This window comes from Thermothelomyces heterothallicus, assembly GCF_042370625.1.
Source record: "Thermothelomyces heterothallicus CBS 202.75 unplaced genomic scaffold P884_scaffold_15, whole genome shotgun sequence".
Taxonomy (NCBI): Eukaryota; Fungi; Ascomycota; class Sordariomycetes; order Sordariales; family Chaetomiaceae; genus Thermothelomyces; species Thermothelomyces heterothallicus.
The window spans coordinates 735361-762871 of NW_027192576.1; the positions used below are offsets into that span (position 1 = coordinate 735361).

General features: G+C 56.5%; 9 protein-coding genes across 9 annotated transcripts; 4 read left to right on the forward strand and 5 right to left on the reverse strand.

The window, feature by feature from the left end:
• The first annotated feature begins 1285 nt into the window (after positions 1 to 1285).
• P884DRAFT_261035 (uncharacterized protein) lies at positions 1286 to 2390 on the forward strand. Its single transcript, XM_069441517.1, has one exon. The coding sequence runs from the start codon at positions 1490 to 1492 to the stop codon at positions 2300 to 2302; it is 813 nt and encodes a 270-aa protein (XP_069296657.1). The 5' UTR covers positions 1286 to 1489; the 3' UTR covers positions 2303 to 2390.
• P884DRAFT_300772 (GTP cyclohydrolase I) lies at positions 2353 to 2878 on the reverse strand (the record flags this gene model as incomplete). The annotated part of the gene is made up of 2 exons (XM_069444801.1): positions 2353 to 2661; positions 2729 to 2878. The coding sequence occupies 2 exons, from the start codon at positions 2876 to 2878 to the stop codon at positions 2353 to 2355; spliced, it is 459 nt and encodes a 152-aa protein (XP_069296658.1).
• Positions 2879 to 3250: 372 nt separating this feature from the next.
• P884DRAFT_202902 (uncharacterized protein) lies at positions 3251 to 4953 on the reverse strand (the record flags this gene model as incomplete). The annotated part of the gene is made up of 4 exons (XM_069438468.1): positions 3251 to 3659; positions 3726 to 4013; positions 4145 to 4611; positions 4663 to 4953. 4 exons carry the CDS (start codon positions 4951 to 4953, stop codon positions 3251 to 3253), a joined length of 1455 nt encoding a protein of 484 aa, XP_069296659.1.
• Positions 4954 to 7485: 2532 nt separating this feature from the next.
• Positions 7486 to 11215, forward strand: P884DRAFT_285865 (uncharacterized protein; the record flags this gene model as incomplete). Its single annotated transcript, XM_069443792.1, has 8 exons — positions 7486 to 7677; positions 7974 to 8161; positions 8352 to 8866; positions 9079 to 9202; positions 9298 to 9364; positions 9433 to 9478; positions 9643 to 10072; positions 10202 to 11215. The coding sequence occupies 8 exons, from the start codon at positions 7486 to 7488 to the stop codon at positions 10866 to 10868; spliced, it is 2229 nt and encodes a 742-aa protein (XP_069296660.1). The 3' UTR covers positions 10869 to 11215.
• Positions 11216 to 15910, reverse strand: P884DRAFT_245704 (uncharacterized protein). Its single transcript, XM_069440437.1, has 4 exons — positions 15827 to 15910; positions 14158 to 15749; positions 12985 to 14081; positions 11216 to 12924 (listed from the first exon to the last, which is right to left on the reverse strand). Exons 2-4 carry the CDS (start codon positions 15654 to 15656, stop codon positions 11495 to 11497), a joined length of 4026 nt encoding a protein of 1341 aa, XP_069296661.1. The 5' UTR covers positions 15657 to 15749; positions 15827 to 15910; the 3' UTR covers positions 11216 to 11494.
• A 1357-nt stretch (positions 15911 to 17267) lies between these two features.
• Positions 17268 to 18390, reverse strand: P884DRAFT_226153 (uncharacterized protein). The gene is made up of 2 exons (XM_069439643.1): positions 17697 to 18390; positions 17268 to 17564 (listed from the first exon to the last, which is right to left on the reverse strand). Exons 1-2 carry the CDS (start codon positions 18252 to 18254, stop codon positions 17430 to 17432), a joined length of 693 nt encoding a protein of 230 aa, XP_069296662.1. The 5' UTR covers positions 18255 to 18390; the 3' UTR covers positions 17268 to 17429.
• Positions 18391 to 20285: 1895 nt separating this feature from the next.
• P884DRAFT_226156 (kinase-like domain-containing protein) lies at positions 20286 to 21601 on the forward strand. Its single transcript, XM_069439644.1, has 3 exons — positions 20286 to 20839; positions 20905 to 21431; positions 21487 to 21601. Exons 1-2 carry the CDS (start codon positions 20365 to 20367, stop codon positions 21315 to 21317), a joined length of 888 nt encoding a protein of 295 aa, XP_069296663.1. The 5' UTR covers positions 20286 to 20364; the 3' UTR covers positions 21318 to 21431; positions 21487 to 21601.
• A 369-nt stretch (positions 21602 to 21970) lies between these two features.
• P884DRAFT_292947 (major facilitator superfamily domain-containing protein) lies at positions 21971 to 24128 on the reverse strand (the record flags this gene model as incomplete). Its single annotated transcript, XM_069444190.1, has 5 exons — positions 21971 to 22369; positions 22508 to 22650; positions 22716 to 23037; positions 23106 to 23623; positions 23693 to 24128. The coding sequence occupies 5 exons, from the start codon at positions 24126 to 24128 to the stop codon at positions 22184 to 22186; spliced, it is 1605 nt and encodes a 534-aa protein (XP_069296664.1). The 3' UTR covers positions 21971 to 22183.
• Positions 24129 to 25128: 1000 nt separating this feature from the next.
• Positions 25129 to 27296, forward strand: P884DRAFT_309655 (ASST-domain-containing protein). Its single transcript, XM_069445172.1, has 2 exons — positions 25129 to 25801; positions 25918 to 27296. The coding sequence occupies exons 1-2, from the start codon at positions 25231 to 25233 to the stop codon at positions 27063 to 27065; spliced, it is 1719 nt and encodes a 572-aa protein (XP_069296665.1). The 5' UTR covers positions 25129 to 25230; the 3' UTR covers positions 27066 to 27296.
• Positions 27297 to 27511: the final 215 nt, after the last annotated feature.

The following is a 27511-nucleotide window of genomic DNA, read 5'->3' on the forward strand; positions in this document are numbered from 1 at the left end:
CTTCCTTGCCCTCCGCCTACCGTTCTGGTTGATTTTAGCAGCTTATGCTTCTTGTCCCTTGATTGTTTTCTGCCTTGCCACCGTTTTCTTCTACCTAGCTGTTTAACAGCAGCTCGATGCCACTCGGTGCATCTTATCCATTCTACACTTGGCCAGCGTCATTCTTGCCCTTGGGCTAAGGAGTGTTCTGTGCCTTTCTTTCAACCACTTCTTAGTTCCCTCAGCACTTATTATTACACATCACACAACAGCAGTCCTTTTTTGGGAAAGAAAAGTGGTCAAGCTCCCGAGCTCTACTCCGTTTGCCCAGCGACTGCGTGCCATCTTCCGTATCTAATTAGGGCAATCCTCGCAGGCTACGTCTTGCGGACAACAGTCCGAGCCCCAGCACTTCGAACAGGGTTACCTTTGCTCTTCACCGATGGGGATATGCCCTACTCCTCTTAGCCATCCGTCATCTCACAGCCGCCTTTACTACCAACATCCTACATGGGCTCCACCTCACTCGCCGAGACTTCGGGCCAGACAAGCAGGGTTTCTTACCACCTCTCACAAAGCGAGATCTATCGCTAAGAGTTGTGATTTCTACCCATGTGCCTGCATTGTCCCCAAGTGTACATTGGTCAGGAGTCCTGAACACCCTCAGGACGAATCCGGCGGCGGGACAACCTCGGGAGGAAAGGGCCCTCGAGGCAACCATGGAGGGAAAATGGGGCAGGGGTGTAGAGGAAATGGGCCGGTTAGGGAGTAGTCCTAATCGGGGGATGGAAATGGATTACCAAACGACTGGGTTTTCATCTAAGCCTTGCCTAAAGCATCGTTATGGTTTCCCTGGTCACCAAAATGTACCTATGCCTTACCGTCGTCGTAGGCACGTCTGAGACCCGCTTGGAGGGTAGCTAATAGACGAGAAACCATCTACTACCACCACCCTCAGGACGCGAGCAGGGGGTTAACGCCTGGCCGCAGGGCGGGTAGTTAACTTCCATTAGTTATTGTGGGTGGGGGCGGGTAAGGTAGATATCTGTATTGGCTCCTCCAACTGGCCTGGGTTGAAGTGGTCTAGGTCTGTTGGTTCAACGGCGTAAACGGGCCGTGTTCGAATATTCCCCGTTACGGAACTCGCGGGCGGGGTTGCCCGTTGCCGAGCTCGGGTTTCTAAAGAGGGAAGGCCAATTTCGCCGGTGTTACTAATTATCGCTTATATTGTATGTATGTACATACATAGCACCAACTGCAGTTTCTCCCTGCAGCGGCAACCAGGTTTGGGTGCGATCATCTGATGCCTCCGAGCGCCGTCTCGGCCCCCCTCCCACGAAGAAGTATTAATTCGGCGTGCTGCTCGATTTCTCCTCAACCTGTTCTCACGTTTGCTTTGACTGGGTTCAGAGACATCTTAGCACCAGGAGCGACGTTTAATTAGCGATTTGGCTGCTTCATTTTCCCACATCTTTTTACACGGCCAGGTCGCGCATTGAGAGTGCACATTATGAGCGACGACGAAGCCAGAGCATCGGTAGATGACGACCTTCATCGGGTATCGAGCAGGCTACCAGCGGCCTTTGTTGGATATCGCCCGTTCCCTCCAGTCCTCAACCTCTACGGAAATCCCTCTGGTGTCCTCGACGCACTGAATACGTTCAAGCTTTGCGGCGCGGCCAAGAACGATCTCCTATATCTCGTCGATGTACATCATGGCTTCACCCCTAGAGGACCGCTTCATTTCAGACCCGGCTTGTACCTACGTAACGGAACGGGCACCGACGCCCCTATCCTGGCGGCCGCGGGCGACGAAGCTCGAGAACCACTTCTCATAGCGACCTTCAGCGTTAAGAGTTACATCATGCTGCCGCCGCTGGACCTTGAAGCGAACCCTCGCGACCTGATCACCGAGATCATGTATGCCACAAAGACTAGCGACGGCGCCGTTTCGTTTCGCTTCACCATCGAGGTTGGCCCCAAGATGAAATGCCGTGAGCAATTTGAGTGGAGGAAGGTTGGGACGGGTGACGCCCACAGTGGCTTCATCCTCGTTCGGCCGGACCCACAGTCCGCTTCGCCTTCGCCCACTCCTTCGGCACAAGAGGAGACCGAAATACTCGCCAAGCTTCTATTTCGCAACGTGATGTCCTTGAACCACTTGTTCACACTAGAGCTGAAGCGGGCCGGTGGTTCGGGGGAGATGGGTGACCGTTGGACTCTTATGGTTGTCGTCACTGCGCTTAGGCTCTATTGGCTGCGTGCCTATGGCAAGACTAACAAGCTCGTCGTTGGAATTGGGCAGAAACTTCGAGGTAGATAGTTCTGTCCTCTGGGATAAGTATATGAACCTTCTCAAGCAAACATCCGTCTTCACTTGTGGTTGACGCCAGCCAAACTCAGAAACTCACTCCTCGTCTTCTCTTCCGCCTGCAAACAGCCCGTCACGCAACTAGTGATGGTTGTCGCCGTCGACTTCCCCACGCCCCGTATGACCATGCATAGATGGCTGGAATCCATGACCACAGCCACGCCTCGCGGGTTGAAAACCTCCATGAGGGCATTCGCGACTTCCTTGGTCAGCCTCTCTTGGATCTGGAGGTGACGGCTGAATATTTCGGCGATTCGGGCCAGCTTCGACAGGCCAATGACGGAGTGGTGGGGGATGTAGCCGATGTGCATCTTTCCGGTGAACGGCAGCATAATTATGGTGCTCGCACATACCGAAGATGTCAATGTCTTTGCCAACGACCATCTCGTTGTGGTCCTCTTGGAAGATGGCGTCGTTGACGATATCCCTGAGGTTCACCCCGTAGCCTTTGGGGAAGAACAGGAGCGCCTTGGCGTATCGGTCGGGCGTGTCGAGGAGTCCAGATCGAGTGGGATTCTCACGACACATTCGAGGATGGTTCTCACGCCGTTGTGCATCTTGTTGAGTCGTTCTGCTGCTTGCGCAGAAGACTCGTCAAGTCCTGCTCGCGTACCACTGCCTAAAGGAGAACAGTGACTAATAATTATTTCACAAACCCCTGGTGTCGCGCTATGGAAGTTCTGTACCTAGACTGTAATATTCGATACAATTTCAACCCTTGAGTTTTGGAAGGGAAATTCCATATCTCTCCCGCTGTAATTGAACGCGATACATCGAGGGGGAAGAGATGAAAGCATTCATGATACGTCAACTCACGTAAGCAGCGAAAAAAAAAAAAAAAACAAAATTCCTTCTTATGGTTATTTTTGCTTTCCCGAGTCGATGAATAATTACGGCCTGTCACAAGCCAAACGGCCAGGTCTCGTCGTACTCGAGGGGCACGTGAGGCTGGTGGACCTCGAGGGCGCCGACGTGTCTGGTCTTGTCGAACCAGAGGAGGGCGTCGAACTGGTCGGGCAGGACGGCGGAGGAGTAGTGCGACTGGCGCTCGGTGCGGGGGGAGTAGATGACGCCGATGAAGCGCTCGAGGCGCCTGCGCGCCAGGGCCTCGCGCAGCTCGTCGTCGCAGTGGCCGCGGCGCAGGTCCAGGGCGAACCGCTCGATCCCGGTCGCGTGCAGGAGCTCCTCGTAGCTGCCCGGGAGACCCGGGCGGACCTGCATCACCTCCATGTCGCCGTCCCACCGGCGGGCGGCGGCGACGGTGCCCGTGTTCCCGCTGCAGCCGATGCTGAGCACCAACCCGCCGCCGCTCCCGCTCCCGCTCCCGCTCCGGCCCCCTCCCCCTTCCTGCTGCTGCCCCCCGGCGCTGCCGAACGCCTCCCGGCAGAGCTGGCCCACGTTGAGCTCGTCGCGCGACCACCCCATGCTCGTCGCCCGCGCGTCCCCCAGGTGACTGTTGTGCGCCCACACCACCGCCTTGGCCGGCCGCCCGTCCCGGCTCCTATGCTTGAGCACGCGCACGAGCGTCTCGAACATGTGCCGGTCCCGCAGGTTCCAGGACTCGTCGCGGCCGTAATACATGGCCTTGTAGTACTGCTCGGCATCTGCGAAATGTGGTTTGATTTTTTTTTTTTTTATAATTGCTGTTGTTAGTAGTACTGGTCTTGCTAGAACCAAACCCCCTCCCCGTTTCTCTCCCTCCTTGTGTTTGTTTATGTTCTTTTGCCTCTTATGGTTTCCTGTCCGTGTTCCGTCATGGGATTTAACTAATAGGTAATAACAAAGCACACACACTCACCCTTGACCACGCGGGCGTTCTGCTCGCCGCTGTGAAACTCGTCGCCGTCCGGGCCCTCGGCCGCGTACTCGAGCCGCCTGGCCAGCAGGTCCCGGAGCACGCGCACCACGTCCTTCTCGCAGCCCTGGAAGCCGGCGGCCAGGGCCTCGAGGCCGTACTCGTGCGGGTCCTCGGCCCAGACGCTCATGCGGGCGTAGCGCTCGCGCGCGGCGTCGGCCATGGCCGGGTCGACGCGGTCCAGGTACTCGACCACGGCGCTCATGGACGCGCGGAGCGAGTAGAGGTCCAGCCCGTAGAAGCCGACGGCGTCGGGCGCCCGCGGGTCCCGGCCGAGGTTGTGCCGCCGCAGCCACTCGGTGAACCGCTGCACCTCCTGATTGCGCCACATCCAGGTCGGGAACCGCAGGAAGGCGGGCTCGCGCCCGGCCTTGCCCGTCTCCCCCTCCGGCCCCGCCCCCTTTCCCTCGCTCGCCCCGAGTCCGGGCCCGCGCCCGGGCTCGGGCCGGTACCGCACGTACCGGTCGACCGCCTCGGCGTCGGGCCAGTCCGCCTCCACGGCCACGATGGCGAAGCCGTGGTGCTCGATCAGGTGCTGCGTCAGCACCGCCCGCGCCTCGTAGAACTCGGACGTCCCGTGGGAGGCGTCGCCGATCAGCACGATCCTCGGCTCCTCCCGTCCGCCGGTGCGGAGGAGGTGGGACACGAAGTCGGTGAGCGCCGCCGTCGACTCCGACAAGGGCGGGAGCGGCGTGAGATGGGCGCGCAGCAGCGGCACGGCCTGGTCCCGCTCGACGGGAGGGGCCATGACGGGAATGCGGAAGAGCAAGGACAATCTCTTGGTGGCGCTGGCGGTAGCTGTCGTGCGAATACTTCGTTGTTGTTGCTGTTGCTGCCGTCGGATGGACTGCTGTATTAATACTCGTCGTCGCCGTAGTGTGAAGGAGGGTTTCACAATCGACGAAGGCAAACGTGCGGATATTCCGTAGACTATTCGCGGTGCTCGGTCTTGAACTGTGGCGAGCAGGTTCATTGGCATATTAATATTCGGGTCCCCCACACTGGGAAACTGTTTCTCCAACACGGACAATCTACCGAGTAATGCTACTTTCCGTTTAGATGGACAAGTCTGCCCCCCTTAGGTACCTAGCTAGGTAAAGTAATGCAGTGATAATTGAATAAGTGGCCCGTGTTTGTAGCCCCATTCAGGGTCTTCCATTCGATCAGCATGACGAAAGCGGTCGCGCCGGTTAGGGACCACTTGGGATGGCCTGACGTCGGGGACAAAATGATGTGCGGAGAGATCGGCCTGGGTTTAGTTAATAATTAATTAATTACCCTGTTAACATTCGGCCAAGTGCAACTAGTATCTATATCTACAAAATCGAAGCCGTAATTAATTATGCTGTCGACATCTATATGGCGCTCTAAGAAATCCCCTAATTAATCAATAATTATAACTCCTAAGGGGTAAACACTAGGAGTTAATTATACATGTCTTCTACCATTGAGCATTAGCAATGAGGCCACTCCTATGCAGTAGCGGAGCAAGAAGCCCGCTTAAGGGGGTTAATTAACTAAGAACATATCCAATCCACTTTGACTGGTGACAGCGCTGGCGATATCAGGTCTGCGCTACCGTAATAATTATTGATCGCTTGCTGCTATTCACGGAGCCCACTTGGAGAACCGGTTATTGACGGCGACGGTAACGGGGACGGGTCTGCTGCCGACGCGGACCCGGGCGCGGGAGTGGGCAGCCGAGAACGGGGTGGCGCCGGTGGGCGAGTCCGGTTCGCCGGTTTCCGTTTCAGTTCTGTCCTTTCCTTTGAAAATTGCGACTTGTTTTGAATTCTATCGAATTCTGTTCTGTTTTGCTTTTTCTTTTCATCTGCTTTTTCTTTTTCTTTGACGAATCCTATTCTCGACTAGTGCAATCCATCCGTACGCGAGAGTAGGACTTTGCTTCTGTCTGTATCTGGTGTGATAGGATGGAACAGCGACATGATATTTCACGTCCGTAGTACTCCGTAGCCTGTGTATGTATGTAATTGTGTATTGTACATATATAATCCGTACGCCACACAGAATTGTCACCTCAGCGGAACAGGGAAGAGCCATAATATAATCCAAATCGCTACCTCCCGCGATGATGCTACCGAGTATCTGACATGAGGCACCAGGCAAACACACTCGGAGACCGCCCGGCACTTCCAAGGTTGCGCGAGAATCACTGCTCGCCCGGCTTGTGGTACAGAGTACAGACCATACGAATTACAGAATACATACGCTGGGTATTCGAACATACCCTCTCTCTCTGTACGTATTACATATTTACAGTACTAGCGCTTTCCACCGTGGATGTGCCAGACCCTGTGCTTCTACTTCGTATGCGCCCTGTAATTGGGCGTCATCCCCATCGCAGACCGCTAGGTTGTGGTCCATGAAGGGCCGAAGTTTTTTGGTGTTGGGCGCCAATTATCGTTCTGTAACCGGGCGAAGGATTAGGGAGGATTATCCATAATTACAGCACCTGCCCTACTCGGACACCAGAACGCACACACACACACACACACACACACACTCACCTCGTCTAGGGTTGCCCGGTCTGCTCATGCATGTCCCACTGCCATTTTCCCTTTTCTGGATGCTGGGACGAAGAGCCAGGTCTCGGCTGCCGTGTCGGTGACTTTTTCCCTTAATTGCTTTTGCTCCCCCCACCCCCTCTCCCCCAGCTCCCGCAGTCAAGTCAGATTTGGGTCAGCCCCTCCCCCGAGCTCTCCCCCAAGCTCTCCGCTCCATTCCCCGGTCCCACCGACACGGAGCCGTCACCCGAAGACGAAGACATACATACACGTACATACATAGGTGCATACACCACTGCGAGCACATTAGCGTACGGGACACACATTCCCCCTGGTTCAGCCCTGTCAACCCCCTTCCCTTCCGCTTCTCCTTGCCCCCCTCCCCCGGGAGGATTAAGAGGGGGTGTTCCCGCCTCCGAGCTTATTTTGCATATTATTTGACCCAAATCTCTCTGTTCTCACTCGCGGCTCCCCGACTTGTTGGTGGGTGTGAAGATGCCCGCCAACGCGCCTGACAGCAAAGCACCGAGGCTCTACATTATTATTAATTACCTAGGACAACACGCTTCCTTCACTACCAGACTCTCAACCGCCGCACGTCCCATCCGCCGCACAATTAGCCATCTTACGCACACTTTATCACACCACACCACACCACCACATCACAGCAACCATAATTAATAACAGACCACATTCCAAGAAAAGAGGAGGAAAGGCACCAGTTCGAAGACGGTTGGGCATTTCCGAGCTTCATCATGGCTCCCCCGCCGGCTTATCGTACCATCCAACCGGCCCCCGTCAAGGGACCGAGAACCGGCGCCTTGTCTTCCGGGCCCACGGGTCCGCCGTGGTTGGGTTCGAAGGGCCTGACAAAGAGGCTCAAAGCAGTGATCCAGGCATGCCATACATGCCGCCGCAACAAGGCCAAGGTATGTAGAAAGTCACACGTTGCAGGATACACCATAATAGTCCAGTCCCACTCCAGGACGAGGGACACACGTGGGCGTAAACATATTTATGTAGGGTATGTTTGTCGTATCTATGTACGTGTATGCCCGTGCATGTGTGTACATGTGCATACATGCTTACATACAGACATAAATAACCTACATACACGCCCAGTCGGCCTCGCTTTGTCTTGCTTTTCGTTTCCCTCCCCCCCCCCCCCCCTTTTTCCCCCCGTTTCCCAATGTGCCGAGTACGGGATGGGGGGGTGTTGTTGACTCTCTTCCACCTCGACCAGTGCGACGGCGTCCGGCCCAAGTGCGGGAGCTGCTCTGCTCGGAACTCCCCTTGTGGGTACGACGGCGAGGCCGGCCAGTCCCGCCAGGCTGCCCTACGAGCTCGGCTCGAGGAACTCGAGAAGCTGTTTGGCGACCTGGTCGCGCCCGACTACACCGAGGCCAAGCGGCTGCTGGACCGCATCCGCGCGTCGGCCCACGACCCGACCCCTCTGCTGGCCACTTGGGCGGGAGAGCGAGGACCGCTCCGCACGGCAGGCGGCGACGATGACGACGACGGCGACGACGACGGCGACGACGATGACGATAACGACTGCCCCCCCATCTGACGCCTCCGAATCCTCGTTTCCGGGTCGGTCGCCCAACTCGTCGTCTGACAGTAGCACCTCTCCCGCCGCCGCCTCCGGATCCTCCTCCTCCACTAATAGCGGCAACAGCAGCGGGTGCCTGTCCCAGTCGCAGCAGCAGCAGCGGCCACTGCCTAATAGCGACGACTCGGCCTCGCTGCTGCTGCACCTCGACCTCCCGCTCCCGGGGGCCAAGACGATCTGGGCCGGGGTCCGGAGCTTCTTCGGGTCCACGGGCAAGCTGTTCCACGTCTACACGCAGAGGCAGATGGAGGCCTACCACACGGCCGTCTTCGGCGTCGACGACGGCAAGCCTCCCGACACCTCGCGCCGGCTCGAGCTCTGCTGCCTCTACGCCGTCGCCGCCGTCGGCATCCTCTACAACGCCGGCACCTTCCAGCGCGGGCTCGAGAACATCTTCCACCACGTCAGCCGCCGCTTCTTCTCCGACCTCATGGAGGAGAGGCCCCTCGACACCATCAAGGTCTGCACCCTTTACGCAATGTACAACGTCCTTGACAACGCCACCGTCGCCCTGGCTTATGTTGGTGAGTACTTTTTTTTCTTTTTTTTTGCCTACCTCTTTGTTCTTCCTCCTCCCTTTCTTCTTTTTCTTATTGATTCTTTTTCTTATTCAAAAAAGCCCATCTCCATCATACGCAAATATTATTAGACCAGAAGGGCTGATATAGGGTGACCCGGGGGGGATTGGCGGGCGGAGTGTTCCGGTCGCTATTAATAATTAATTAATGTTCAAAAGAGGTCGGTCTCGGAATGTCCAAGAGACAAAGCCAGAACACCGGAGTTTGTCACCCTTCCAAGGTCTCGTCGGAGGAGTGGATCGACTTTCGGAGAACCTGGAGAGTCCTCGTCTTCCTCTCCAAGCAAGTCCCTTCCCCCCCCCCCCTTTCTCTTCTCTCTTCCTCTTTTCACTTCGCAGAAACCTCCTCCTCCCTGTGCTAACGATCTGTGCCCCTAGTTGGCTCTCTTCGACGCTCGGATACATCTCGGGAGCCGACGACGGCGAGTTTACGAGACGGCTTCCGGTAGGTGGCACACATCACACAGAAGTTGGGGCTCGCTAATTAATAATAACAATCTTGATTGCTTCAAGGTCGCCGGGGAGGATGAAGACAGTTATAGCGCCGAGCTGGGCGAGCGTGAGTGATCCTACCTACACCCTACACCCTCCGGAACCCGTTCCACATCTCTCTCTTCCCGGTCAGCGAGCGAGTCGGACAGACAGGCAGACAGGACAGGGTTGCTAACCACCAGCTCTCCCCCGGCCCGTCCCCCCCCCTCCCCGGGGTCCCCGTGTGCGCAGTCGTCCAGGGCGAGATGCCCAAGATCGTGCTGCTCAAGGCCGGCATCCTGCGCAACCACCTGGCGGTCCCGGAGCTGACGGCGCTCGGCATGGACGGCATCATCCGGGAGCTCCAGGAGTGGCACGAGCAGCTGCCCGAGCCCGTGAAGCTGCGCAGCCTGTGCCGCACCGACTGGCCCCCGCCGGTCCGCTGGTCCATCTACCACCTGCACCTGCTCTACCACGGCGCCTTCATGCTCGTCTACCGCCGCATCGCCGCCCACTGCGTCCGCCTGCGGCGCACCGGCCGCGACCTCGCCTCCTCGGCCGCCCAGGAGCCCAACCTGGTCAGCCTGGTCGAGCAGGGCGTCACCTCGGCCCGCGACACCGCCCGTATCGTCAGCCTGCTCCTCGGAGAGCAGGGCGTCTTTCGCCGCTGCTGGATCGTCATGTAATTACGTCTAATTACCCGTCCTTTTTGTTGTCGTTTTTTCTTTCTTTTCTCATTCCCATTTTCCTTCTTCTTTCTTTTCCTCGCTAATTAGACCTGCTTTCCTCCCTTTTGTCTTTTCCCCCGCAGCTTCCAAGCCCACACGGCCTGCGTCGTCATCCTGCACTCGGTCGCCCAGAGACAGCTGCGCGGTTTCCCCCCGTCCCCGTGGGCCGAGGACATGGAGCGCGCCCGCCAGTGCATCGAGGTGCTCGGCTACTGCGGCAATATCGACCCCGTCGCCCTGCGCTTCCGCGTCCGCCTCTCGGGCATCTACGACAGCCTGCTGTCCGCCGCCGCCGGAGCTCCCCAGCCAACAGATGTCGACGACGGCCGACAACAAAACCAGCAGCAGCCGGAGCCGCACCCGATCGAGTACCTCTTCACCGCGCCGCCGACCACTCCGCCACCGGACCTGTCCGACCTCTCCCTGACTCTGCTTTTCGCCCTCTGCCGGCCATGGAGCGACCCGGGCTGGCTGAACACGGTGGGGCCCAACGGGCCGATGGACGTCGACGTCAACAGCTCCTCCTTCTCGGCGGCGGCGGGAGGAGGTGCCGACCAGCGGACGAAGCAGCAGATGATGTTGGACAAGCTCGAGTGGGACTTTGAAAAGATCACGCCCTTCCGCTGGGACACGGGCAGCATGGGCCCCATGCTCTGCGGCGCCGGCGAGGTCGTCGGGACCAGCTGCTTCCTCGACAGCGACGCGCCCAGCGGGTGGAAGAGGGCTGAGGATATTGAGGTGGATGGTTGAGACACGACGAGACTGACCCGAGGTCGGAGGTAATTAATTAATTAGTGCCCCGTTTGCGCTTGCGTGTGTCGTAAAGAAACGCAGATCTGGAGATTATTTGGAGATTCTTCAGTTACCCATGTCGGCCAGATTTTGGCTACAAATGGCCTAAGAAGGAATCCAGGGTATCACCTCAGGCTACTTTACTTGCCCAAGGTGCTCAGGGACGCACAGTTGCGGTCCCTTCCGAGTCTTGAGAAGAAAGCGGTCGTTGGTCGTGGCGCTGGAGGGGAGCACAATGCTGCGCATCGTGACACGAGGCGGAGGATCGATTTGCTATTGGCAGAGGTAATCCAATTGAAAGTACCGATGTAGATGGTTTGCAACCAGAATTCCATTCCGCTCTTGTAAAGCCAATCCTTATCATCTCATTACCTCCTTGGTATCCAACGCCTGGTTTCCGAAAACTCTCCTGGTAAATCACCGAGAACTCCAAGCCTCCATTCTTTACGGACATTCATCAGAAATATTCATCATCGTAGCCATCTTGAAAGTTGAAAATGCTCAAAACATAACAAAAAAGTAGAAATGATAATAGAGAAGGAAAGGAGAAGAGAGGCAAAAAAGGAAGAAAAAAAGAAAGAAATTCAAGCCAACAGTTTCTTGCCTTCGACGGCAATCGGTGCCGCTCCCAACTTCATCCGCCGCTCGATCTCGTGCCACCGCCTGAGCTCCTCGAGGTTGACCTGCCCGATGATGTTGCCCCGGTGGGACCGCAGCTCCGTCATCTTCATCTCGTGCTTCTCCCGCGCCCCGGCCACGCGGGCGTCGAGCGCCTCGCGCTCGAGCTGCCTGCGCCGGCAGAGCATCTCGTACTCCTGCACCATCTTCTGGTTCTCGTACGTCAGCCGCTGCCGCTGCTCCTCGCGCGCCCGCCGGAGCTCGTCCGCCCCGGCTTCCAGCGCCGCCTCGTCGCGCTGCCGCTCGACCCGCTGCTGGTGCGACGCCTGGCGGTGCGCGAGGTCTGCGTCGCGCTTTTGGGCCTGCATGGCCAGGTCGTCGGCGTGCTTCTGCCACCGGATGCTCGAGTGCACCCCGGCCGCACTGAGCTTGATCTGGGCCTCGGCGTGATGCTTCTCGGCCTTCATCTGGATCGCCTGATGGTGGTCGAGCCCGCGGTGCCGCCGCTGTTGTTGCGACAGCTCCTCGCGCTGTTGGACGGTGTGGTGGTGCTTGTCGGCCTCGAGCTGGGCGACCGCGGCCGCCTTCTCGCGCTCGCGGCGGATCGCGCTTGCGTGCTCTTCTTCCACGAGCCGCCTCTGGCGCTCGCGGGCGCGTCTCTCGCGTTCGTAGTCCCGGATCTCCTCGGGGAGCCCGACCGCATCGTGCGGCTGCGTCTCTTCGATTGTGGCGTAGTAACGGTCTTCGCAGCCGTGCGCCTTGAGCAGTTGCAGGAGGATCTCCGACGGAGGTCCGAGGAGGATACCCTTGGCGATGTACATGGTTGGCGAGTAGTGGAGGGTACCGTGCTGGTACGTGTTTTCCAGGCTGTTAAGTGTCCGGTAGAGCATCCGTTCAAGAAGCAATTTGGTGATGGTTTCGTTATGTTCGTTGTCGAGAGCGAGGAAGATGACCGTTTTCCCGTCCACTTTTAGAAGTGGGCTGGCTTCTGCGGCCGCGAGGAGGTCGAGCGCTTCTTCCGCAATCGCGACGTCGGCTGGGGGAGCGGCCCGTAGGGCAATTTCTCCCAGAGCCGTGCGTCCGCCGTGCTTGATCGACCTAAAGTTGGCGTCGTGACCGGCCTCGAGGAGAAGTTGCATCACCCGAACGTGGAACCCGCGGCAGGCCTCGTGTAAGCTGCCGTCATTTAATGGCGGCTTGCTTCCCAGCAAAAGTTCCACTAGCTTCGCATTCCCGGAACGTGAGGCATAGAAGAGCGCCGAGTGACCAAGGGCGTCCTTGACCGAGATTCTTGCTCCCGACTCCAGAAGCAACCGCACGATGTCGATTCGGCCAGACTTTGCTGCCACTAGAAGCGGTGTCGTCCGTGACAGTGGTGTAGTGTACGAGAGATCAGCTGCGATGTTTAGCTGGGCCAAGAGAGAGAGAGAGGTGCTTGTTGCAACGGCGGACTTACCCCCGTGACGAATGAGAGCCGCTATGACAGGCAAGCTGATAAGGCCCTCTTCTTGGAGCAAGGCCCACATGAGAACCGATACAGGTTCCATCTCCGAACTAACCGACCTGTCCTTCCTGTCTCGGGCATGGTGTGAAAATACTTGCATGGGGACGGTCGTCTCTAGCCGGCATCCGGCTCGAACCAAGCTGTCGAGCACAACTACAGAGTGCCCGTATGCTTTCAGGCACTGAAAGATGGGGGGCGGCAATCCGGGAATGGATCTGTTGAAGTCCGGTACGGCCGTCTCCTGTTCCGAGAGAACGCCTACGATTTGGAGCAGCAGTGGCTCGTCATGATGGGCCATGATGGCCGCCGTGAGTGCAAGGGTGGCGGATGACGGAGTAGCACCGTTGGCCAGCAGCAGGCGAAGGAGGAAGAGGTCTCCGCGGCTAGCAGCAATGCTGATGGCCTTTCCGTTCTCGTGGTTCACGTCAACGTTGGCGGCGAACATTTTGCGCAGAAAGGTATCGGCGAGGTCCGCTCGGGACGGTTGACAGACAAGTTGGTCAACGACATCGATCATGGCTTTGCCCGCAATGTGCCCAGATGCGCCATGTTGGAGCAGGATGTTGATCACCTCGACGTGCTCGAAGGCGATCCATTGCTTGCCACGGCTGATGATGGCCGCGAGCGCTTGCGTGTAGATGCTGCTGTGCTGAGCCAAGTACGCCGAAAGGAGACTGAGCAGGTCGTGATTGAGCATTGAAGCAGCGTGCTTGATGCATAGTCCATCCTCGTACGCGGGCTCTGCGCCCGAGTCGAGAAGCATCCTCGCCACGTCCAGATCGCTGTCGTGCTCCAACACGATGTGCTTAAGCGCTATGTTGAGGTGATCGAGCTGCATCCGCGCCACAAGGTCTCCGAAAAGAAGCTTTCGATCCGGCCTCGGCGCTTTCAATCCCTCCGTGACTGCAGTGAATAGTGCCTTATAGCCGATGCCCTGACCAAGGAGCAGATGGAAGGTCTCTGGTCGGAAGTTCCGAATGGCGTGAATGAAGACCTCGCCATCATTATAGTTGACCGATGCGCGCGTGAGGAGGAGCTCGGCGACAGGCCTATCTGTTTGTCAGCCATGCTAAGTGTAGTGGCCGGTTTCGGTTGAGGGGCTGAAAGTGCTTGGGGAACACTCACGCGTTGCCAGGTTCTGTTTTAAATATGGTTACGAGCGCGTTTCCCGCGGCATCCTCGTCGATTCGGCGGCGAACAAGCATTTCAACGAGCACCTGTTTCTTGTTCCCATCCCGGATATCCATAGCCCACTTTAGTGCGGTGCCCAGCGACTCGGGCGAGGGCTCTTTGGCCAAGATCTCCTCGACGAGTCCCACGGAGGCCGATCGGACCGCAACCTGGAGAGCCTCCCCTTTTCCCCAATCTACGTCTGCCTTCCCCTCGTGAAGGAGGAGATGAAATAGGCGCGTATCCCGCTCGATGCTCGCCTTGTCGCCGCGCTTCATGTTGGCAACGAGGCAATGAACCGTCTTGGCGAGGGCCTCGCCGGCACAGGGGCCCCGGGCACCAGACTGGATCAGGAGGTGAGTTGCTTCGTAACGAAACTGTGGTCCGCCTACCCCCACGGTTTGCGAGATGGCGATGGCCAGGCTGGTCGAGGATGGTTTGAACTCGAGCAGTTTCGCCACAACATCCATGTGTTCGGCCCGAATCGCTTCGATGAGGGCAGCAGCCTCAAACTGGCCCGGCGCTCTCTTGTACCGCAAAATGATGCCGATGAGATGCGTCTGCCGCCTCCTCACGAGGTCGATAAGACCCTCGGTGACTAGACGGATGGTTTCGGGTCCGGTGGCGCCCGCGGCCAGACATAACTCGAGCATCTCGCGATTCGGCCCAGTCTCGTGGTCTCCAAGCAAAGGGTGGAGTTTCCCAACGGCAGCATCGAGAGAGCGAGATGAGGGTTGGACTGGACCGGAGAGGAGCAGAGAGACCAGATCAGGGCGCAACAGCTCAACAGCCCGGGTCAGTGCGACGGCGTCGCCGTAGTTGACGTCGGCCCAGTGCTCGAGAAGCAGGCGTACGGCCTCCACGGAACGGTTCTCGACGGCGATTCGAAGACCTGTTGAGCGGCAGGCCAGGCAGGGTAGATGATGACCTGATAAGAGCACCTTGAGGAGCGGCAGCTGATCGTGGAAGACGACCTCTTGGAAGTCATCATGGAGATGGACGGGGCTGGCACCATGCTCCATCAGGGCGGCCACGACGGCCAGGTTACCCCTAGCGATCGCGTGGTGAAGGGCGCTGTCCAAATTGGCCTGGTCGGCGTGGGCGGCGATCGCGTGGACGGTTTCGGGCCGACATCGAGTAACAGCTCGGATGAGGATGTTGTTCCTCTCGCTCGGCTGGTTGCGGTGGGTGAGCTTATTCCAGGTGCTGGAATGCCGTTTCCTGACGAAATTGACGTCGGCGCCCAGAGCCAGGAGAGCCTTGACGACGCCGACCGAGCCATCGGCTTCGACGACTTCGGCGAGGACCTTGTTCACCTCGCGGGGAGTGTATACCGTGCCAGCCTGGGATGACAAGCGGTTCCGAATCCAGGCGAGAGGCTGTTCATCGCGGTCGACCGCCCGCTGGGCTTGGAGGAGTTGTGTGGCCTGCTTGATCTCGTGCTCCATCTCCATCTCATCGCCGCCGGGATGAAGAACTGGGGAAGGCTCAAGCGAGGCCAGTTGCCGGCAGTTGTGTGTCCGTCATTGTTAAGGTGATGAGAAGGACTGGATGGGGTCAATGACTCCTTTCAAATGGCCTACAGGGCCGGGGCTTTTTTTTTTTTTCTTCTTTCTTTGCTTACCACAGTAAAACACCTTCTCAGGTCTCGGAACCAACCGACCATTCGAGCGCAAGGCATTCTGCACCGTGCAAATCTCTCGACGTGGAAAGAGGCACCAGCAGCCAGCAACAATCAAGAAAGAAGTGAAGACGAGTCAATCCGCTTGGCCCCGCATATTTCATGTGTCGAGGCAGTGGCACGAGCTGCGCCGCCGTCGCGCCGAATGGGCGATTGCGCACCCGTCCCATTGGGTATCGGTGGGGTTGTTGCGCTGAGGGGCCAATTCCCTTGCGTCGGCCTGGAGCGATGGCGGCCATTCGTTTTTTATTTGGTTGGCTATGACGCTGCCGCCTCTGCCTCACTAACCGCTGGAGCGACCGAATTGGAAAGGAGGCACCCACCAAACTGGACTTGGAGTGCTTGCAAGCGCTGGGGACCTTACACTATGTAGGTGGGCCGCCAATGTTCCACTGGGCAACTGGTGTCCCCGAGCAGCAGGAACGAGGCAGGCAGGCAGCAATTGGCTCAGGTACCACCAATTGGGAGGTGCGGGTTGGTTGTTTCGAGTATGGCACCTCCTGGACCGCGGGCAGGTAAGGCACCGTATGTATGTATTGACAGTATTGACAGTACGCTGGCATTCCGGCTACTGTGGCCGTCGCGAAGCCCCCTCACCAACCTACATCGGGTCCTCGATGACGGAGAGTTGGCTGGCCTGCGGGTACTCCTTGTTAGCTGCATGCCCGCGCAAAATTACCTTAGTCGCTCATCAGTGTTTTAGTCTTGGTAGTCCGAGCCGCGCAACGGGTATATATATGGGTACTATATTTAAACAACAACGTCGTCAACCAAAGTCTTCCATATTGTTCTCAACCTTGATGTTGTCAGCCCCTACATTGGGGCCTGGCCGCCAGCTACAGCAGACGAATCTCGTGCATGCATCCTAGAGAGAAGAGCTGTTAGGAAAAGTCACGACGCATGTGGGGCTTAATTAGGTTAGAGCCTTCCGAGCTTCTTGAGCACGCCAGACTGAACGCGGGCGAATGGTGAAGGGGCCACTGTTCGAACTGCGGCTTCCGAAATAGGAATGGGAGTTTAGAGACTGGATATATATATATATATATATATACACTACATATATACCCACCGAGAAGCTGGACCTGGGATCCTTGGGAAATACGGTCGCAGAGGGACCTGGACCTTGTTTTACAGGGCCCGTGGGCCCGTAATTACGTCCCAAATCGTTTCGAGACCTCGACACCGGGCCAGGGAATAGGTCAGGCGGCTTGCAATGCGCAGCCAACTTGCTGAGTGCCTGAGAAGGTTGTGAATAGGCTGGGGGATCGTGGATATCACTATGAACGATATGCTCGATATTCGTACGGCAGACGGAATACAGATCAAAGGAGTACCTAATTATGCATGGCGTTCTGATTGCACCTCGAAGAAGCAAAAAAATGGACTTAAATGAATCAAGTTCATTTCAGGCGTCGACCAGCCCAGCCAATCTGCCGACACATCCTAGGTAGGTAACTGCCCAGCCGCTTAAGGGAATCTACACCCAATATTCGATACCATGGTCCCGCCATGGGCTTCTCTTCCGACTATTTCCAACGAATGTGCTCTACTGCTTAATTTGCTGGAGGTAGTTCACAACATCCCGCTTCAAGACGTCCTTTTTACAGAGTTCCTCGGCAGCCTTAACGACCCAAGTCTGGCAGTTCTCCTGCGTGATTCTTTTGGGCGGATTCGTCGCACTCTAGAAGGTAAAAGGGGTAAGAAAAAGAAGGTCAGTTTTCATAATCCCACAGTCATACTGGACAACGCATCAGGGGAAGAAAAGAACGGGGAGAGAAGGAAAGGAGGCGGTTTAAAAGCGGGGAAGACAAACCGGAGCCAGGTCGTCAACAGCATTCAGAGTCTTGCCCGGCGGGGCAACCCCCTTGGCGATTCTCTCGAATTCGCACTTGTGACTGCCGGGAGTTTCAACGACGTATTCCCCACGGTTCCACATGTCAGTGCTGAAGTATTCGCCTTTGACCCATTGAAGCTTGATGAGCGTTGGTTGGTTGGAGGTCTTGGTGAAGTCGAGGTTGCGTTTGATCTCAAATGTGAATCCGTGCCTCACGTCGCCAGCTGCGTGCAGAAAGATACCTTTCTTAGAAGCAGCGGACGTATGAATGAAAAAGCCCCAGTGGTCCTTGAACGGGTAGCCACTGAATATCGCAAGAGATAAAAGGAGAGAGCCGGCAGGTCCTGCATCTTTAACATCCAGGGGCTCCACGGTCCTGGAAATGTTGCGAGCTGGCCCCGGAGCCGGAGCCGGTGGAGGTGGAGGCGGAGGAGGGCGTGCGCCACCTCCCGTACCAGGTTTCGTGTGGGTTGTCGTCTTGGGCGGACTGTTGGAACGGCTGTTGTTCCCGCTGTGAGTACGTTGATTGACGGGCATGATTAAGTAAATTACGTAGAGCAGGTTGCGAGCGGACGACGAGGGATCTCTTGGGTATGCAGGAGAAGGAGCAAGTCCCGGACCGTGATTCCGATGCTCTGAATGAAGGGACAAGTGGGAATTTGTTCGATAAGCACTGATGGAAAGCAGCTGAGATAATGTGATTGACGACTCGGAAAGACAGAGAATACCGCCTTTAATTATATAGAAAACTTGCTGATCATGGCCCCCGCCGCTCTGACGGAGAGCCCACCGAGCCAGATAACAGAGCCATCTACTACATGTTGTGGCACCAACAAGCTGTCTGAGGCAACCTGGCCGGCCCTTGAATGTTCCTGCGACCATGGTCACTCGTGCCCGAAATAGAAGTGCTTGACCTGACGGGGGGCCGCAATTCTCGAGGGATTACGCCTGAGACTTGCCTGTGACCACAGATTTGTGGTAGTGCCACCATCAACTTGCCGAAATTTGCGGCTTGAGGCACAGTCATTAGATATGAACCCACATGATCCTATATGGAAGCATTCCACTGTTGGGTCCGGTTGTTTCCATGTACCCTGGGGTATTTGACACTGGCAAAGCTCTGCTACAGCACGGTCAGATGTGCTGCAATGGTCAACTATCCACAGCGGTATGAGCGCTGTGGCAGGCACTCCTGGAACTCTCGTATGAGCCTCAGAAGTGGTGATAAAATGTGTTGATGCTCATACATGTCGAACCCTGGTCCGTTCTTCCTGTTGGTGGGTCAGTCGAATCTGACCCACTGTTAGTCAACTCCTGTAACAAGCTCCGTCTCCATTCAACTGAGACAGACTGCCTACCTCACCTTGAGTCAAGCACATGTCCTCTTGATAAGGTGCTATGAGTTAATCTACATGGAATCCTCTCAGCCCCCGAATGCTGAGTTCAGCCCCAAACCTGATACGGCTAGGGAGCTCTGTCAGCTGCCTAAACACAAAGCATCGGAAACAGCCAGCAATAACCACTTGTTGGTGGCGTCTCTGCCTCTAATCTTTGCCTCTTATCCAACACTTTACGAAGTGGTATGTGGGGGATTCGTAGCGAAACACGTTCCTGGGCGGCTATGGTACAAGTAAGTTACCTAGGTACCGTACCTTAAATTAGGTGAAGCACCTTGTTTGGTACCTACGTTGTGTAATTACGGATCACATATCATTTATTACCCGAATTATGTATATTGTGGTAAGTTAGACAGGTAATGTTAATTATCTGTTCTCTCGTAAAAGGTACCTCGTGTAGCGACTACATGGATTGGCGGCTTGTTTGAGGTTACTAATGGATGCAAGGCATCTACAATGTTGGGTCCAAGTCTGGGGGTGCGGTCGGCTGAGCCACCTGCGCTAATATGTAACTACCTATTTTCGAAGTGGTTACAGATAGTGGTTGCCTAATGTCGTCCCTTACTAAGTGAGTTTGGTCAGTTTAACGGCTGATTATGAACGAAATACAGCGATTTAAGGCCATGGCATCAACAACTGTGGTAGATGGATGGATGGATGGATGGATGGATGCGTAAATCAACGATCTTCGTATCTTCTGCTCTGGAGTTGGTTGATTGAGGACCAAGGGCCACCCTGTAGAGAAAATGTGGGTGGCTGCAACCCTGGTGGGGCCGGGAACATTAGTGGGGCCCGGTCCACCACAACAACCAACCGGGGGTTCCCGTCAAATCAGCACAACCCCTGCAAGTAATCCGTACATACAATGTTCATATCTATGGGTTGCGGATGTAAGTATCGATTGCCTGGTATTACTGAGGCTTGTGATCCGTACAGGTTGTCCCTATATCGTGCATACCTATGTACCTAGGGACTGTACGTACAGAAGCTCCCTGTGCCGGTAAGCCGCATCGGGGTGGGGCGCTAAATGTGTGTGGCAATCCTTTGATGCCTTTTGCCTGTGCCTGAGGCACATTGCACTAACGAAAGACCAGGGATTGATATTTACCCACATCGATGCCTCTAGTACTTATCCTTTGCTGCACGTCTTCACTTGTGCGTCAATCAAGACTAGTTGACCTCCCAGGTCGCGCGTGCAACTTGCGAGTAATTATTCGTACCGTTTGGTGTTTTCACCAAGTCCCGCATCCATGACGGTAATACGCACTCCCACTTCGGCCGCCTCGGCTCAGGTTAAACTCTTTCGCGAGACACAATTCACAAAAACCCATCCTAAGCAGCCGCTTCCCTCGCCGGCGAGCATCCGAGAACGCAACAGAAAAACTGGCCACCCCGATGCAACTGACCCGAACGGACCTCCCCCTGTCAAGATTCCGGAACTGGGCCTGCTCGTCAAATACGGCCGCTTCGTTACCCAAGCCGAGCTTGAAGCCCAGCGATACGTCTTCAAGCACCTGCAAGGCCGCGTACCCGTGCCCGAGGTATTTGGGTGGGCGGAGGATGATGGCCAGGGCTTCATTTACATGGCGTTGGTCGACGCTCCGACCCTGGCTACGCGCTGGAGACACCTGAACGAAGGGGAGAAACGTGCTCTCTGTAAGGAGTTAAAGGGCATGGTGAAGGCGTGGAGAGGTCTGAAACAAGACCCACGAGACATTTATATTGGTAAGCAGGACGACACAAGTTGGCTTAGGTCAGGTCATGGCTAATATATTGATGACCTCTTCAAGGCGCGGTTGGCGGACTGCCGCTCAACGACATTACTGTCAAAGACAGGAAAACGCTGCGCGGTCCTTGGCAAGACCCCAATCCTGTGCACGCCTTCCAGTCCAAATGTGGTATAGATATTTCCGGACAGATATCCATCGTGTTCACCCATGGCGACCTAGTTCCCTGCAACATCCTCGTAACCGAGGGGTCGAATCCCAGAGTCGCCGCCGTCATTGACTGGGCTCAGGCTGGATGGTATCCGTCGTACTGGGAATGGTGCAAAGCAAAGTGGGTCGATATGGCATCGAACCTTGGCATGAGCGGCACGGATCAACAGCAATGGCGGCAGCATTACCTGCCAGATATTATCGAACCGCTGTCCGACGAAGCCGTTTACTTCCCCTGGCTGCGGTTTCAACTTGCTAATCTCTGATGGTAAACCAACGTCGGTGATCACTGTGGATGGAGGCGATGATATTGAGGATGCGTAATTCATGTGGCTGTTTTGAGGAGATGCGCCTGGCTACTTGATGCATGGGACGAAACTGTACGTTGGCGGCCACCACGGTAAAGTTAACGTTAAGCGCTAATTACTGCGTAAGGAAATGACCTGTAGCTGGTCAAGATGCCCACTAAATGGATTACGCGACCGAAATGACGAACGTGACCGCCACCACAACGCGACCCAAAAGACGGCCAGGCAGAATCCAAAGACAGGGAAAGTATGGACATACAGTATAGTTATACGGAGGTATGTACACACGTACCTCATAATTACACCTAACCGCCCGTAGGTGTCTCAGTAATTGAGGGTTAAGTTGGCCGCGCCAGAGGACCACCGCTCAGCTGGATGGTGGCTGTGCACGGAACATCATTGCTTGGACAGCTTCCGTGGAGCAAAGCGGGACTCTTTCTCTTTGGAACTCTTCGTTCATCCATAGTGTGCGGCTGTTTCCTCTCGGCCCGAGCGAACGCCGAAGCCCAAAGCTGCTCTACTAATAATCGAACTTACTAGAACCCGGAATCGGACAACAGCATCCTTCCTTCCAACAAAGCAACCAATCTAAACGTAGCAGGTTCCGCTCCCCGTCATCAGTTTCACTGGTGACCAGGCAGGCACCGCTGCAACCAGAAGCACAAAGTTTGGGAGCTTAACCCATTTTTATCTAAATTTGCTGAATTGCATACTTCGCTACATAATTAATTACCACTTAGGCAAGGCACTCTGGTTTTCGCTCTCGATCCAGCGGGATCAGGACATCATCTCCTCACCGTTGTTCGCCTCACCCGTCGGAACCATCATTTTGTGCTTCGAAGTCCCCTTGCCTTGGCGAAGAGGGCAGTGCACACGGCGGCGGCGGCAACAGCTGTTGATGTCGCGAACGAGTACCGAAGCCCGTCGTAGTAGACGAGCCGCGCCTTGAGCTGCACATCCGGAGGAAGTGTCCTGATGGCTGAAACCGAGTGACGGATTTCGTCGATAACCTAATCGCCGTGTGTTGTACCCTTCAGTCAGTTTCTCACCTTTTCTCAAATTGCTCGATAAGCCAAGGAAGGCGAAAAAAAAAAAAAAAAAAAAAAAAAAAAAAAAACTGGATCGCGCTGAAAGGAAAAAGGGCGTACTCTCCATTTATCCGAGATTTCGCCCAAAGCATCCGGAAGCCGGACGCTGAGCGTGGTCTGCACGATGGCAGAAGTGATGGCGACGCCGTATACAGTTCCCAACGACCGGATCAGGTAGACGGTCGACGCACTAACGGCGTGGTCTGCAAACCAGTCAGCAGCCTGCACTTTCCAGGTTCCCGTTCTCGTCGAATCCAGTGCCTCTCACCTGCGTGATCAAAAGTGGCAAGCGAGGTGAAGAGAATGCCAGGATATACGATTCCCTGGCCTAGGTTTGCCGGGAAGATGTACACATAGTACTTCCAGGCAGAATCTTGAAACCCAAGCGAGGTCACTAGAGCATTTCCAAACACCATGAGGGCGGCCCCGGCCCTGACCAGTGTCAACAGCTTTCCCCACCTCGACATGACAATGCCGGCAATGAGGCCACCGATTGGTGTCGCCATGGACGGGATTGCAAGGCGCGCCCCTGCGGTCGTCGCAGAGTCGAGGAGCACGACTTGGAAAAACAGGGGCAGATTGAACAGGTACTGTGCCAGCATGAGAACGTCTGCCCAGAACGACTTTGTTCGGCAACGGACGCCTAATAGGTACTTACTGCGTACGCGGACATGCCAACGCAAATGTTGGAGAACTGGGTCAGAGCAGGCAGCTTTCCATTCAGCAGTCGGAGGGGAATGATTGGGATGGCCCGAGTCTTTGCTTCCACCACCAAGAAGAGGCCAAGGAGCACGCAACTGGCCACGAGCGAGCCAATGACCCACGGACTGGCCCATGGAAGCTCATTGCCACCCAAACTCAGACCGACAAGCTGCAGCGAGATGGCCATCACCAGCAACAAGGCACCAGTGAAGTCCACCCTCGCCCAGGTATCTTTGAAACCCTGGCCCAAGTGAAAGCCTCCCTCGGGGTTATTGATGACCAAGGCACCGACAAACAGGGCAAAGATGGAAATCGGAACCTGGAGGTTGAAGCACCACCGCCAGCCGACGCCGTCAGCGATCGACCCCCCAAACGAGGCGCCGCAGATGGCGCCGAAGCCAAACATGCCGTTTTGCAACGCTTGGTACATTCCGCGCTTGCGGAACGGAATCATGTCCGAGTTCACGATCGTGGCTTGGACCGCGTTAGGGATTTCGTTCGGCGGTTCGCTGGACTCAGCAAGTTATATAGGGCGTCACGTACCCATTGTCATCAACCCTCCGCCCCCGAACCCAGTCAGCGCGCGCATCCAGTTGAGCAGCACAATGTTGCCGGCCAGGCCACAACCAAGACACCCGAGGGCAAAGGTAGTCGTGGAAATGAAGAAGCAGAGCCGGCGCCCAAAAATATCCGACACCCGGCCGTACAGAGGTTGAAAAGCCGTGCTCGTTACCAGGTATGAGGTTGTCAACCACGACGCCGTATTGGCCGCATCAAACTCAGAGCTGATGACCGCGTACGTCGCTGCCGTGATGGTTCCGTCAAAGCCATAGAGGAAGACGTTGGACATGATCGCCACTTGGATCCATATGAACCCTCTCGGTGGCTTCCAACAATCCTCCTCTGGTGCCCGGAGGAGCGGCTGATCCTCTCGCACGCGAGGAACCGGGACCGAATCATCGGCGTCAGAAGATGGCATATTTCCCGTTGTCTCGACTCGATAGAAGACGACGGAGAATTTGGGAGGAGCCCAAAAGAAAAACAAGAACTAACAGAAAATGCTCGACAGCAAAGCAGAGGCAGGCTCTTTTCTCCCCTTTCTTCAACATCATTTTTCAATTTTTTTTTTGCTTGGGGGCGAACGTTGCATCGGTTGCTTGGTGCCGTCGAGCGGTCAGGGTCAATACTTGCTAGATGCATAACCCCGCCACTGCAGTCTTTACCCCTGACTCACGCCGAGTTCACCCCCAGCACTCCGGAGGACATATCGGCCGCTAACAGGATCGCCAGTGCTGTTGCGGGCCCTATGCCGTCTGTCTGCTCCGGTTCCGGCACTCACCCCGCACGGCGGTCTGCCTCTGACATTCTTGCCGGAAGCCGCTCGACAATGAAGCCCTTCTGGGTCAACCAACGGGGTGTTGACACGACCGTCTTGTCGCCATCATCATCTCCAATGGCGACTTCAGGGGTTGTCGCTTACTGTTTTCTGTTGGCCAGTTGCAAGGAGAAGCAATTCATTGTTTCTTGGTGGACGTGAGGCTTGTTACACAGGAGACGAATAGCTTCAGGCGTTGTTTCTCCGAGAATGAATGGTTTGGGCAAGCCTGGTGCCCCTCTCGGACATTCAGAAGGAAGGCCAACCCTGTCCAATACTATTACCCAGATCATCCCGTGTCACACACCGATGACGTCTGACATGAACATCTTAGCACGAAGAAGGACGAAGCATCGTGTGTTGACCATATGAGCCTCATATGGCGTGCTCTTGCTCCAGATTCAGCCCTCCTGGTTCGGAATACGGCACCCCAGCGGCTTTTGAAGCTTAAAAGGACGCGGTCCTTCCCAGATCTCTTGAGCATCCCTTCACCCGCACTCATTTCTCGTTCCCCAGAGCCGACCGAGCAATCGAGCACATTCCAACACAACCAACGATCTATCTGTGACAGGAAAGTGGAGGAAACTGGACTGTGGATTATTTGGTTTTAGGGGCGTGTGCTAGACAAAGGTGAATGTACCTATTGTTCAACAAGATGGAGGCAATGGCGGGCTGACGCACGTAGCGCAACTCACCGAGCGGCATCATGATGAGAACAGCGGCCCGTCTTGCTGTGGCGTCCCTGCTCCTGGGACCGGCATGTGCCGATTGGCAGTTCCGCTCCCGGCCGGACCTTGCGCCACCCCGACTCAACATTACCATCCCGGCAACCAAGGATGTCGAGAAGGGATATCTCTTTGTGGCTCCTTTTGCCGGGTTCCCCGACACCCCCACCGAGCAGCACGGTCCGCGCCAAGCGGGACCCTACATCTTCCGCGACAACGGGGACTTGGTCTGGTCCGGTTACGGCATCTACAGCATCTGGTCCACCAACTTCCAGGCGGCTCGATGGAAGGGCAAAGATGTGCTCTTTAGCTTCGAGGGCGACCACAACGCCGGGTACGGCCACGGCCACGGCCACATCACCATTATGGATCAGCACTACGAGACCATCCGCGAGCTACGCGCCGGTAACCACAAGCTGGTTGACAAGCACGAGTTTCACGTTATCAACGAGGAGACCGGTCTGATCCAGATCTACCAGCCCGTGCCCCGCGACCTGACCGCCTGGGGAGCGGGCCCCGGACAACAATGGATTGTCGACGCCATGTTTCAGGGTCAGTTAATTACTCCTAATTACTCACTTGCTTCCTCCAAGCCGGACCCTAACAACTGAAGGTCTTGCTCCCAAAAATCAACACAAAGTTACTGACTTCAAAACTCCCAACTTCAGAACTGGACATTGCCACTGGCCGCCTCTTGTTCGAATGGCACAGCCTCGACCACGTGCCGCCCTCGGAAGCCGTGCTCCCGATTAACCCGGGCCAGGCGGGCGGTGGGTACAACTCGTCGGACGCGTGGGACTACTTCCACATCAACAGCGTGGACAAGGACCGGGAGGGCAACTACCTCATCTCGGCGCGGGACGCGTGCGCGGTGCACAAGATCAACGGCACCACGGGCGAGATCATCTGGCGGCTCAACGGCAAGCGGTCCGACTTTACCATGGGCGAGGGGACCACCTTCTGCTTTCAGCACCACGCCCGCTGGCTCCAGCAGGCCGGCGACGGCGACGACGGCGTCGAGGTCATCAGCCTGTACGACAACTCGGCGCACGGCACCGAGCACGGCGGCGGGCACGAGGTGCACACGGCCGACCGGAGCAGCGCCAAGATCCTGCGGCTCGACACGCGCGCGTGGACGGCCGAGCTGGTGCACGTCTACTACCCGCCCAGTGGATACGACCTGCTGTCCAAGAGCCAGGGGTCGGCGCAGGTGCTGCCCAACGGGAACGTGCTGGTCAACTGGGGCTCCGAGGGGGCCGTGACCGAGTACACGGCCGAGGGCGAGCCTATCTTCCACGCGGCCATGGACAGCGGCGAGCTGGGCGTGGGCGTGGAGAACTACCGCGCGTTCCGGTTCAACTGGACGGGCCTGCCGAGCGAGGAGCCGGCGGTCGTCGCGCTCGAGGGCGACGAGGGCACTTCGGTCTACGTGAGCTGGAACGGCGACACCGAGACGGCGGTCTGGCGCTTCTTCGAGGTGGTGGACGAGCTGGGCTCCCGCTCGTTCCTCGGCGAGGCCGAGCGGACGAGCTTCGAGACGCGGCTGGATCTCCCCCGCGGGAAGAGGGTAGCCGGACGCGTCGCGGCCGAGGCAGTTGACAAGCAAGGAAGGGTGCTGCGGGCGACGCGCGAGGTGGCCGTCGAGCCGGAGGTCCTCCCTGCTTCCTCGGACAGGCCGGGATCCGGCGCCGGCTCGCACGAGCATCCTGACATGTCTGACGAGCAAAAGACCCTGGCCGCTAGCCCCTTCCGGAGCCGCTGGGAGGAGTATGCAATTCTCAAGGTCTTCCGCTTCCGCTTCCCCAAAGAGCTCTAGATCGCCGCAACCCTCTCTTTCATCTGGAAAAGGCGAAGCGCGGGTGTCCAACTCTTGCAGTGACATCCAGGCGCGGGTTCTCAAGGAGGAAACATCTCCTTCATCTCTGGATTATTACCCTGACTTCCTCGCCCTCTGCACCGTATTATTATTATTATTATTTCCCGAAAGCCTCTCGATAAGCTCTTCGTCACTCATTCACCTCTCACCGCAGCAAACAAAGGATAGTACTTAGCATAGTGTTTCAACAATACCACGCTCGTTTTCGTTTTGCTTAATTAATTATGCTAGTTAAGGTCCACCGTAGCCGGCAGCTCGGAGCAATTGGCACAAAGATCGGCGGCGCGCAACGCCCGATATGAATCTGCTTAATTAATACATGATTTTATATCATCAGCCTTTTTTTCTAAGTAGCCGTCCTGAGGAGGTATTACAAATCATGGCCG